Here is a 12916-nt window from a genome sequence, read left to right as displayed (position 1 = left end):
TAGGATCCTGGGCACAGACCTGGATAAAAACATCAGCACCCAAGGATGGGGCAGCAGCAGAGCAATTTTGAGATGATATTTTGAAACCAAGCCTAAAGGGTGCCTTGCTGCCCTCCAGCCCCATAAAATATTTTGGAGTAGCTTTCAGCTGGCAGAGTAACACTATTCCTGGTCAGCATTTTGTAATAACTTGTAATATTTTAAAAGGCCTAAAATCAGATTTATTATCAAGGTTATTTGAATGTATGACAACTCTATTATGCATTTCAATCAGCACCTTCCTCTTTGGGATAATGGTTCAAACATGCATTCCTCTAGTTTCCCGGTCAATGCACCATTTTTAAGCTGAACTGGAAAGGGAACACTTTTGAAGAGGAAGCAGTAAATGTTCTATAAACCACATACTATGAAAGTATTAATTATCAGAAAGCATTGTGTAAAGCTCATACTCTCCAATGTGTTCTTGAGTTTTTACAGATACCACACCTGACGTGTGGACAGAGTTCATAACACAAACCAATAAAAAGGTTTTAGGTGCACATATTTCTCTGGAAATCAATGCAATTTCCAGCTTTCAGGTGAAAGCTGGCTTTCAGTTTGTTCTCAGTCAGTTTGCAGTTGACAGTAGAAGTGGCAATGTTGATCTGCTGGAGAGCAGGAAGCTCTGCAGAGGGATCTGGTCAGGCTGGATCGATGGGCTGAGACCAACAGCATGAGATTCAGTGAGGCAAAGTGCCAAGTCCTGCCCTTGGGTCACAACAACCCCATTCTGTGGAACAGGCTGCAGGAAGGATGTCTGCAGAGCTCTCCAGAAGAAAAGGATCTGGCTGGCAGCAGCTGAACATGAGCCAGCTGTGCCCAGCTGGCCAAGAAGGCAATGGCATCCTGGCCTGGGCCAGCAATAGTGTGGCCAGCAGGACCAGGGCAGGGATTGTCCCCTGTACCTGGCACTGGTGAGGCTGCCTTGAGTCCTGTGTCCAGTTCTGGGCTCCTAAATTCAGGAAAGACATTGAGGTACTAGAGCATATCCAGAGAAGGGCAATGGAGCTGGGGAAGGGTCTGGAGGGTCTTTGCTCATGCAAGGAGCAGCTGAGGGACCTGGGGTGGTTTAGTTTGAAGACAAAGAGGCTCAGGGGAGACCTTATCACTCTATCTGACAGGAGGCTGTAGCCAGGTGAGGGTCAGTCTCTTCTCCCGGGCAACCAGTGACAGGATAAGAGGACCTATTCTCATGCTGTGCCAGGGGAAGTTCAAGTTGGATGCCAGGAAGAATTTCTTTTCACTGAAAGTGTGGTTAAGCATTGGAACAGGCTGCCCAGGGAAGTGGTGGAGTCACCATCCTTGGAAGTGTTCAAGAATCAACTGGATGGGGCACTTAATGCTACGGTTTAGTTTACATGGTGGTGTTTAGTCAAAGGTTGGACTTGATGGTCTTAGAGGTCCTTTCCAACCTTAATGATTCTGTGCTTCTGTGATAACCCAGCCTGAAACGCCACATTTTGAGAAATTTTAGGAAAAAAAGAATCCTTATTTCACATTCCAACTATCAAAATAAGGTGTGCCTGAGACAAATATGCTGCCTTGTGATTCCAGCCATTGGTGGGCACAAGTGACAACTCCTATTAATCTTAATAGTGCCAACCAGTGCACAGCTGTGGTGAATCCGACCTGGTGTTTTATCCATCACAGTTTATCTCTCTAAATCCAGCTCTTTGCCCATTCTGACAATGCCTGCTTTGGATAGCAAAAGCCAGTCTTGGCTGAATTGCAAGGTATTTTTATGGAAACACACATTTTCCCATAGCCTTTGAGTACCATAATCCTTAACTAATTTTCAATTGCAATTTAGCTGTGTTTGAACATAGTTCAAATTCCTCAGTGAGGAACTACAAAGAACACAGTCCCCAGAACATCTCATCCCTTTTCTTACTCTTCTGGAAATTTTGAGTTATGGTAAGTGCTGAGAATTCAGATCCTCATTTACTGGTAGGTCAGCATCACTGCTAATAATTTCCTATGTACCTTTTGCAGTGAGAATGGGGTACATCTAATAACTGCTGTTGCAAAAAGCTCTTCATGGCGGTAAAAGCAGGAATTAATGTTAATGAGTCAGCTGTTAGCAAGGAGTACTATTGGTGTTATGCTCACGCCTCACCAAATGCAAAGCTTGTTTTTTAAGCAGATGCCAGTGTTAACAGCCAAATTCTCTTCCCATGGATAACTTAGTGTTAGTTAAATGTACCATTAAAAATAACCATTTAAAATGTTAATGAAAAGAGGGGTTGTTCTTGTCTGGGTTTATTTTGTCTTCTTTTTAGCCTCACCTTTAAGGTATTAGATGTAAAAAGGCAAAAACAGCTTTTCCAGTTGTGTTCAGAGGTGCAGCCCTGGTAGTGCTGGTGTCATTCATGTACAGCACCACAAACCTGGCCTGTTTGCTCAGTACTGACCTTAATATCCATAGAGCACAGGGATACCCCTGCCCTGGCACTCTCCCCACCAGCTCTGCTGTGATCCTCCATGCTGCACTTCCAGGCTCTTCCAGCACCATGGAAAGGAACGATGATGATGATGATGATGATGATGATGATGGAGGAAGGTTCATAACCCATTGCTTCTCTTTGGACTCAGACAGCAAACATGTGGTAAGTGCTACTCACGTTCATGTTCACCATCCTGCTTGCACCTCGTGCTCAGTGACGTACCTCTGCTCAGCCCACTGTTTGTGCTGAACTTCTCACAGCTCTGATTTTATTTAATTTCATTCCATTTAAGAGACAAATCTGTACTCCACTGGAAACCAGGTTTACATCGTCCTATGTGTTATGTTCCAGGAACAAAATTAGATATAACTTTTCATACAATATACCCCTGTTTTGTATGCAGGTCTCGAGTTTTTTTGCTCCAGTGAACTGTAAATAGGCAACAGAGGAGACAGTGGAAGGTGACACAGAGGCAGTGTAGGCACCACATAGGTGGGAGCAGAGCAGACCCAGAAATGAGAAGCTCCAGTTTTTCATACTCCAGCAGTGAGTGAGGACAAGACCAGCTCCCTGTTGGAGCCACAGCCAGGCTCTCCTGCTCTCCAGGCTAACCTAAGCCTGGCCATATGCAGCCTCGTGCTGCTGCCCTGGTGTTGGGTGAAGGCATACAGGGCCCTGTGCAGTAGCACAGTTAGCTGTGTTCCCTGGGGCCACCAGGAAATAGAGATTCTCCCACTGTGAGAAGGAGAGTGGCACCAGGCTGTGACAACTAGGTGACACTTACATACCAGAGAGACACCCCCACTGTAGTCATTTGGCTGTGGATGTCCTGGGTTCTCCAGCCCTCACATTTAGAATGCCCAGGTGCTGCTTTCTCCTTTGACCAGGTTTTTCCTGCTTCTTGATTTCTTCACCCCTTTGGCTGTGTTTCCTTGTAAACTTGCCCAGGCTATGCTGCTGCCCTCTTCCTCCTGCTCCTTTCTGACCTATTCCTTTCATGCCTGCTTGTGCCCATGGTACAACATCCCTGCCCCTCTCCCCCTTGTCCTCGCTGCCCTCATTCCAACCCCCAGCCCCTCTCCATTCCCGTTTCCCCACTTCCTCCTTGGCATAAAACGTGGCCTCTCCAGTGCTGCATCCTGCTATTTTCTGGCCAGCATTTCCCACCTCATTCCCCACTGGCCTCCTTCTCTCTCTCCACCATCTCCACCATTGTGATCTGTCTTTTGGTGCTTCTGTTCTGTGCTCGCCTGAGCAGCTCAGCCTCAGCCCATTCCTTCCATCAGCTTCCTTGTTCTTCCCCTCCTGGGACTGCAGCCTTGATCCCAACCTCTATCTGCACACACACAGACAATCATGCAATTTAACTAATTAAAAAAAAAGACAAAACGAACAAGAAGCTGAAGGCAAGTGCTGATTCAGGGCTGTGCACAGCAGTTTTGCCTATGGCACCTCTCCTCTCTTCTCCTCCTGGCAGTCCCATTTCAATTCCATTTCCAGCTTGCTCTCTGCATCCCCAGGCACTGCACTGCAGGGACAAGACTGCTTGGGGTGGCACAGCACCCTCAGTCCCAAGCCATTTACCCCTGCCCAACTTGCAGCCCTGTAGGAAGGTGAGGGAAGGTGTAGCCCAGCCCACATTCCCACTGTGGGCTGGGAAGTCGTCACTAGACATGATCGGAGAGGAGACAAGCCAAGGGTGTGCAAGGAAGGGAGGGGAAATGAAGAAACATTACCTCCTTTTCACGTTTATTTAATTTTTGTATTTTTTTGTATTTTTTTTTTAAGATCACAGAAGAGCAGAGCATTCATACATGTAAAGAAACAGAAACGAGATAACAGAAGTTAAATACATTGAGAAAAGAAAAAAATAAAAAGCTTCTTTTTTTTCCATCACTGGGTTTTGTTCATTTGTTTGTTGGGTTGTTTAGTTTTTTTTGATCGGTTCTTTTACACACACACTTGCGCTTTTAAAACTTCCTTTCACAGAGCTAGTTTCAAAACCAAAACAATGGCAAAAAATAAAATGGCCATTTTCTCGTTTCGTTAAAGAGAAGTTCAGCTCATGTCTACAGTGCTGGGGAAAAATATATATAAAGATATAGATATATATATATATTTATATGTATATAACACTGTTAATGAGGAGAGTTCTAACCACCCCACCGTGTAGCAAGAAGAAGGGACTGGCCTTCATTCTCAAGGTCTAGAGGATGAATCTTGGCTCCAGCAGGGAAATCTGAATGATTTTGGGAGGTGACGGTGGCACTGCAGAGGCAGGATCGTGCTCTGTGCCCCCTCCTCCCTTTCCTGGCACACACATGTGCTCCCACAGGCACAGGCATTGGCACACACCTTCTCCTAGGTTCCTGAGGAGGTCACCACGGAGCCGTGTGTGTCACAGCAGAGCCACCGCCAGCGGCAGGTGGCTGAGGGCCTGCCTGGCGTGTGTGATGGAGAGCGCGGGGAAGGAGAGCCCCGGGAGCTCCTGCAGTGTGCGCGGTGGGGCTGGCGGGTGTGCGTACACGCTGTGCGTGGCCCAACGGCGAGCAAATGTCACAATCTGGAGAGGGACAGCCCTGCCTGGGAGTGCTCTCCTCACTGGCTGGCTCCTAAGTAGGCCTTGCTCCTCATCTCCATCCACCACCCCTCTGTTACATACAGAAACATCCACACGCCTTTTCTCAGGACATGGCTGGAGCCACTGTGGTGTCACACTGCCTCACTCACTGAGGCCCATCGCTGCATGGTGAGCGTGCCCTGGAAGGCCAGGAGGGAGCTCCTGATGCACCACGAGGACAGGCAGGGAAAGAAGGGCCCTCCTGGGATGCAATCTCTACCCCTTCCCCAGCTGCACTGCCCAAGGAGCCCTGCTGCTCGTGCAGCCCCCAGTCTGCTGCAGTCACGTCCCCCTGTCACTGCCCCTTCCTTCTCTGTTGCCTGGGCACTGCTACAAGGCCTGCAGGGCAGTCTGGATTGCTGTGGCACCAGCTAACCCAAGCCTGCAGCAAGTGAAGGACCCTTTGCTTCCCACCTGCCTGGGCTAATTATGAGAGCTGCTCCTGTTGCCCAAGCGCTTCCTTGGCAGGTCTCCTCGCCTCACTACATCCCCTGACCCACAGAGGTACAGAGGACCACACCAACATACCCTCACCAACATGACTTTGCTCCCCTGACACGGCGAGTGAACTAACAAGCAAGCACCATGTATTGTCCTAATGGGAGCCAACCATTAGGCAAAATTCTGGGGGCCGTGGGAGCTGCCCGGTCATTGTTCTAGCAAGTTACAAGAAGGAAAAGTGAAAGAGGTTTTAATGGTGTGACACAGGTCTTAGTCAGCAGAGTCATGCAATTAAAAAAATCATCTTCTGGGCATCCCACTGGAAATGAAGCCACTCTAAGATTAGCGTTGAGAGGCCATAGTCTCCTCGCTGGTGAACCTGAGAGTTCTGCGCATGGACGATGGACAGCACTCATCCCTACCCTTTTCCACCGGCGTCACATCTTGGAAGTTGCCATCCAGCTTCTCCATCACTTCCCTGCCTCAAGTTTTGCTCTTCCCATAGGACAGTTTGCTCCTGGCATCCCTAACGCAAGAATTTTTGTGTCCTTGAGTCAGAGAAGCAGTAAGATTGTGCACCATCAGGAGAGAGAGAGAGAGAGAGAAAGAGAAAGAACTGCTCACCCCCCTGGCACCTCCTCTGTCATACTGTCTTGGTCAGCCATCCCCCATGTCAGTTGCTACATCACATCAAGCACCATGATGATTTGGGCTGCAGGTCAGTGTGCTTGGAAGAGAGGAAGCAGAGGTGGGAGGGGTTGGGAGGAGAAGAGGTGTTTCCCTGTGCCCAGAGATTCCCTCACCAGGAAAGGGCGAAGTGATGAAACACTGCACAAAACTTGAGCTGAAATATCATCTGCTGCTGGGGCTGTGAAGGACTCTGGCATAACTCCTCAGATTTTCCCAGATCCTCCTGTTTCATCAGGACTTGCTGCTGCTCCCCCAAATACCTTCCAGATGTGTAGCTTCCACTCAGCCTGGAGACCACGTGGCTTTTGATGGTGGTTTGTCCATGCTGCATGCTTGGACTTTCAAAGCAGGGTTGCTTGGACTTTCAAAGCAGGGTTGCTTGGACAGGTGGCCTGAGGGCATGGTCTGGATGCACCTGGAGCTAAGCAGAGCTGGTGGGGCTTGGATGTTCTTTGACCAAAAGTGGGGCGAGCAGCAGAGCACAAGTGATCTGCCCAAGTGGTGAACAGTCAGTGGCGTGAGAAAGATGTGCAGACAAAGACTAACTCTCGACACAATGCATGTCACCAATGAAATCTCCATGAATGGCACGTTCACATGCACTCGGGGCTAGCATGGGGCGACACAACTTCACTGGTGAAGAAAGCAGGTACGGGGGAGGAGGAGAGGGTGCATCACTGAGCAGTGAGCCCCACGTGTGGGGCTGCAAACAAACAGAAATGAACACAACTGCCAAGTTACAGGTGTCGGCTGGAGCAGCCCACATCGCCCTTCCCAGCCGTTCAGAGACAGGCCTTTGCTTCGTTTTCCATCTGACCAGGCACACGCTCCAAGCAACATGCTACAATCATGCATGGAGTTCATGTGGCTCGGGGTGGCTGCATTTCCCCTGTCCAGTTCCTTTCAGAAAGACTTGCCTTCACCCCTCCTCTCGTCATCCGAAAAGGGTTAGAAATCTGCTAGCAATTATGGGGCCATATATGAAATCTAAGTTTTTGTTCCTCTGCTTGGACATTACCAGACATCTCATGTAACTCTTGTAATATTTACAAACCAGTAGAAGAAATACAATTTTTTTTTCCATTTTCTTCATATCTTTTTATAACACTAAATGTTAAATCTCCATCAATCAAACACAATTACACTGACAAGCTCGAGGAACTGGTGTCCCATTCCAAACTCCCATCTTCCCTGGTCCCCAACCAGCTGAGAGGCAGCAGGAAGCAAGAACACAGTTTTTTGGGTGGTGATGGGAAAGGCAGCAATGTAAACAGGGAGAAGAGATGATGAGGAGAAACAGAGAGAAGGGCCTGAGACATGAGAAAACCCATTGCAACATCTCCGTCAGAGGGTGGAGGGGAGAAAGAATGGGAAAAAGCATTAGATATTGCCTCTGTTTCCTATATTCATCTGGGCTCACCTCTCGACAAGTGCTTTGAGTGATCCCTGTTGGAGTTCAGGAGAAACAGGGATTTTTACAGCATCCTGTGAGGCACACTGCAGCTCACAGGATTAGATTCTTGGAGAAAATCAAGCTCCAACCTACCCATGACTTCCCCAGCCCTGCTAGGAACAGACACTGCGGGGTTCCCAGCCCTGCTGCAGACAACAGGCATACTTGGTGTTGGTGGCTTTTCTCAGTGAGGTCTGCTTTCTTTCACCCAGTTTCACAGCCATGCAACAGAGGCAAAAATCTGCCCAGGGCCTGCAGGAAAGATCAGATCCCGGCACTGGGGCTGGGGCTGTTTCCCCTACTGATGGGCAGATGGGTTCAAAAAATGGATGCCCTGCTTTTAGTGAGATATCTCCCTTTAACCATAAGCTTCTGTGCCTCAACATCTAAAAAAAATCCCCTCAAAACTCCTTCAAACCAAACCAGACGTGAGATAATGAGGTGCTGGGACTTGATGACCACCACCAAACCACAGGGGTCTGATGTGTGTGACCCCAGTGCCTAGGAGTGACCCCACGGTGACAAAAATGCATGCAGAGAACACATGGGAGGGACACTACCATGGCAGCCAGGTTGACATTAAAGAACCTAAGAAGTGGGCTTGACTCAGCCCTTAGGAACAGCCTGTGACAGCAAGACACTGCAGGCTGCCCACCTTTTTCAACAAGCCTGTGACAATAAGTCCAGGCATGGGTACAGCCCTGGGAGAGAGCAGTGGTGTTTTCCCTCGTGCCAGTGTGCTGGAAAGGGTGCAGCTCCCAGACCTGGCTTCTGGAACCAGGATCAGCCCATGGCTGTACCAGGGGAAAGAGAAGCCCTGATGCAGCAGAAAATCTGGGCTTCTTCCTACGACTCTGAATTACATGGCCCTCCTGAAAGTTAGGCACGAGGTCTGGGATGTCTGAATGCTCTGAAAGATACAGGGCATTTTTTTTCCTGGGCTGACACATACCAGTCTCCAAAGGAGACTCCCAAGTCCTATCAATGGTCGCCCTGTCTTGGAGGAAGGGAGCCATCCCTGGATGCCTTGGGTGGATTTCAAGCACCAGATGCCCACTTGCAACTTGCACGCTCCTGCAGGTATGGCTTTGGGGTCTGGAGGAGCATAAATTACCACCATCCAATCCCACAGCAGCTCTACACCAACTCTTGCAATGCCCAAACTTCAGCTTCGCATACCTCTCTTTAATAAATTTCCTTGCTCTTCTGGCTGCCTGGGAGGAGCCCTTGACTGCCTGCTTAATTGCTTGCCTGCTGCTGCCTGGAACAGCTGAGCTCAGTAGCCAGGAGGCAGCGCCAGCAGTGCCGCAGTGCAAGGCAAGAGCACCACGCTGAGCGCAGGAGAAGCCTCATCAGACTGTGCCCCACCCATGCCAAGGTGGGACGGGCTCGCAGGCAGCAATTCCCACTGAATTCCTGCCAGGTATCCCGTGCCGCACTCCAGAGGGTGGCAAGGCCAAGCTGTTTCCCCTTCGCCTGCAAGAGCAGGTGAGCAGGGCTGCCAAGCGTGCTGCCACTGCCCCAGTGCCCATGGCAAGGACTCAGCAGCAAACTGGCTGCTGCTCCAAAGATCAGTGGCTGAGCACTGTGACATCGTGGGATGGTCACTCAACTCGTGTGGGCTAAATCAAACTCTCCCCTGCACATCCCTCTCTCCAAAAAAGCAATGCCTGCCTGATAAACCCTGTGTTTTATTGTCTTTGCTGCTGGTGGATACTATGGCTTGTGACTGGCCAGGGGACACAGGGGTCTGCTCCCCACTGCCCCGACCCACTCACAGGCACTGCAGGCCCTGCTCACTCTGGCTCCTGCAAATTCCAGCCACCGCCCAGCATTTTCTCAATCTGTTTCTCACAGTCTTTTCTCTCCTCCTCTCTTGGGAGCCACTAAAGCATCTCTTGCTGGCACCTCTGTCTGGTTCTGCCATGGGGAGTGTGATGGCAAACCAGAGCACTCTCCAGCAAGATCAGCACCCTTGAGATAAGAGCAGGGGAAATTGTGCTGCCTGCTTCTTTGCTGCACCACTTTAAGCTCCTGCTCTGTAAGCCCAGGATTTTGGACCTGGCATTTGTTTTATTTCTTACATTCACAGGTCCTGGACATTTCCAATTTGTTTCAAATGTGGAATTTGCAGTGAGTTTTGTAATAGCAGTGGTGTACAGCACACACACATGCACACACACACTCACCCTTACACAGCCTACATTTCCTTTTACACCAGGGAGGACATTAAGAACAAAAACAACAAAGCAACAAAAAAGGGTATTGGCTCTATTTTTGCATGACTACCAGAATGGTTAGGAATGACCAGATTGCGGTTTTCATGTTGAGGTATCGTTCCTATGCACACTATACCTAAAAGGAATGGCTGCTTGGTGACGTCCAAGGTCTCATCACTCACATCCCACCGGCCCAGCCTCCCATTCCCAGGAGGAATGGTGGCTGCACTCTTCAGTCCATAGTGTTGTAGGCCAGTCCTGGTTTCTTCTGCTTGCTTGGACAGTTGCACATGAGTGCACACCCCATGCACATGTGGGAGCACTCATGCATAGCACGGGCTGCTGTGCTGGTACTTGGAGGCTGAGAGCCAAACAGATTGGAGGTGGGAGAGAAAAAAAGCCTAGACAAGGGTGCAGACTGACTCTTGCAAGCAAGGTGGCCAGAAGACAAAAAGCCAGTGAGGACACAGGAGAGGGGACACAGTGTGAACCTGTGTTGCAGCTACCCCTCTCTCCTCACCCCTCTTCTCTGCCTGAGTGATCTCTCTGCATCTTGTCTCACACTTACAAGGCAGGACATTATCTACAGCAGGATGAGCATATGTACACATGGACTGTTCGTTTTGCATGCTTAGAGAGAGCAAGAGAAAGAGAGAAAGAGTGAAGATGGAGCAAGAGCCACACATGCATGCACGCACGCACACAGGCATACACAGGAGAAAGAGGAAAGACACCTGGTTGAACTGAGCGGGGGGGAGAAAGAGTAGTAAAAAAAAAAAGGAAAGAAAGAAAAGTAGGCTTTCAGTAGAGTTGACACAGCTTTAGTTCAGGCCAGCAAGGGTGATGTTGCATGAAGGAGGGGATGGGAAAGAAAGTGTTTAGCAAGGGCTGGGTGCACATGAACGCAGGGTGATGTAAAGAGAGGAAGGGGTTCTTCACAGGACACCAGTGTTCAGAGAGCTTCAGGTGACTTGCTCTGGTTTGTGGCTTTTTTTTTCTTTTTTTTCCTTTTCTCTTTTTTTTTTTCTTTTTTCTAAATTTGTTTTTAAAAGTATGAACTGGCTGAGCATTAGCTCACAAAAATGACCCAGGGCATCCAAAAAGTTAAATGGCTATAGACACCGAAGCAAAGACCTCTTTCTGCAAAAGAAAGAAAGAGGAGGAAGGAAGGAAAGTGAGGGAGTATGGAAAAGAGGAAGGAGGAGAGAAAAGAAAAGGGATCTTCTGTTTGATTGGCTTTGCGGGTTTTGTTGGATTGTTTACATTGCAGCATCCTCCGGCGACACGATCCTTGCTGGTGCCCCATTCTCTCCCTCGCTTCGTGTTGCCTCCTAGGCAGTCGATGACTTGACAGCCGGCTTTTCAGGTTTTGGATTAAATGTTGCTGAGTCTTCTTTGCTGTAATTTTTCCTCTCCCCCCTCTTCGCTCCTGAACACACAAAAGTTGTGAAAGAAACAGTCGTCTCTCTCTCTCCCCCCCCTCTTTTTTCTCTCTCCCCTCTCTTCGCTCTGTCTCCTGTATAACGCGTTTTGTTTTGTGTGTCGTTGTTGTTGTTGTCGTGTTGTTTTTTTAATTATTATTAATATTATTATTTTTAATTCTGATTTGTATTAACATTTGCTGAGTAGGCAGAGCAGGGACGCTGCCAGAAGCCACAGTGGGACGGCCAAACTCATGGAGCCGTTGTCTACTCTCCCTGTGCCGGGTCCTGCAGGGTGCGAGAAGGGAGAGAAAAGAAGACAAGGTTACAGGCTGGGCAGGATGGGGGTGACACAGGAACACAGCACTTCAGTCCCAGGGTGCTCCTGCAGTGGTGGGTTTGGGTAGCAGGGCACAGCCACCTTCCCAACTTGGTGAGCCTCCCTCCAGCCCAACTAGAAGCTGCTGCCTGCCAGCTCATCAGCATCCTCCTTCCCTCTGCCCAACACTCCAATGGCGTGTGGCTCTCCCTAAACAACACACAGGCTGGGGAACAGGGCCTGGTGCAAGCGAGAAGGCTCAACCCTGGCTGCTGACCACATCCCAACCCTTGCTGTGCCTCCAGCTGGGAGCTGCTGGCCTTCCAGGGCAGGGATATGGTTCACACCTGTGCAGAGGCACCCCCTGGTCACCACCCACTACCACCTTCCCAGTGGTGGCCCTGAGACGCCAGGACTCGCTGTAATTCTGCGCAGTGGCCAGTGCCTGTGTGCAGGCAGCCAGCAGCTCCACAGGAGCTGATTCATCACAGTGGTCTGATCAATAAAACATGGGCCCAACCAGCACACAGCTCCCCTCCCTCCCAGGGGCTGCAGGTAATTATTTGTTTCTGAATCCAGGCGGAGGAGGGCTTTGCTGTTGCACTTACAGCCCTTTGGCACAACACCTGTGGGGTGAGGGTGCAGGGTGTGCCAGGGAGGTTGATTTTTCTAAGGGTGGGAAATGAAGTTGCACATGTGTGCATGTGCATCCTCAGGCTCCGTCAGAGGGGGCAGGGAGGAGCGCCCTGCTGCAGCAACAAATAACGCAGCCTCGCTCCAGGAATATTAAGCACTAACACTCCTGACATCTTCTCATTCATCCTCTCATTTATGGATTCCCTCTTCTGGATGGCTTTAACGGCAGCGATGCTGTTTTAAATTCACCCTGCAGTACCAAGCCTCAGCAGCCTGTTCTTTATAATTGGGCAGGGAGGTGCACATGGCTGTGGCTCTGTAAATGCATGCTCACCATGTGTATGTGCACATAAAGTACTCACATATGTATGCATGCATGTACATGTAGGTGTACATATACATGTACATATGTACATATATGTGAGTGTGTATGCAGTGTTTGACACAGAAGGTGTGCAAGAAGATGCTGAAGTGTGGAGATGGAGATGAGTTTATATGTTGGAACTGATTCTGCTGTGGAAGAAAGAAGTCATGTTTACCACCCAGAAAAGCTATTTCTGATAGCAGAGGGAAAAAAAAAAAAAAGAAAAAAAAAAAGGCCCTGTTCAGGAGAGCTCTGTGAGACTGAAGTACA

The 12916-nt window shown here is 49.3% G+C and overlaps 1 protein-coding gene across 4 annotated transcripts in view; it reads right to left on the bottom strand.

The window, feature by feature from the left end:
- Window positions 1–4223: 4223 nt before the first annotated feature.
- LSAMP (limbic system associated membrane protein) overlaps window positions 4224–12916 on the bottom strand; it is a 1003974-nt gene continuing 995281 nt past the window's right edge. For all 4 annotated transcript variants that reach the window (XM_085070827.1, XM_085070845.1, XM_085070817.1 and 1 more), the window contains one exon: window positions 4224–11615. In XM_085070827.1, the coding sequence (XP_084926953.1) occupies window positions 11518–11615 (98 nt within the window). In that variant the 3' untranslated portion in view covers window positions 4224–11517. The remainder of the gene's footprint in view (window positions 11616–12916) is intronic.

The sequence above is a fragment of the Lichenostomus cassidix genome, chromosome 1 (genome assembly GCF_008360975.1).
Source record: "Lichenostomus cassidix isolate B80296 chromosome 1, HeHo_3.0, whole genome shotgun sequence".
In the NCBI taxonomy this organism is placed as follows: domain Eukaryota; kingdom Metazoa; phylum Chordata; class Aves; order Passeriformes; family Meliphagidae; genus Lichenostomus; species Lichenostomus cassidix.
This window is presented reverse-complemented; position numbering and strand designations above follow the sequence as displayed.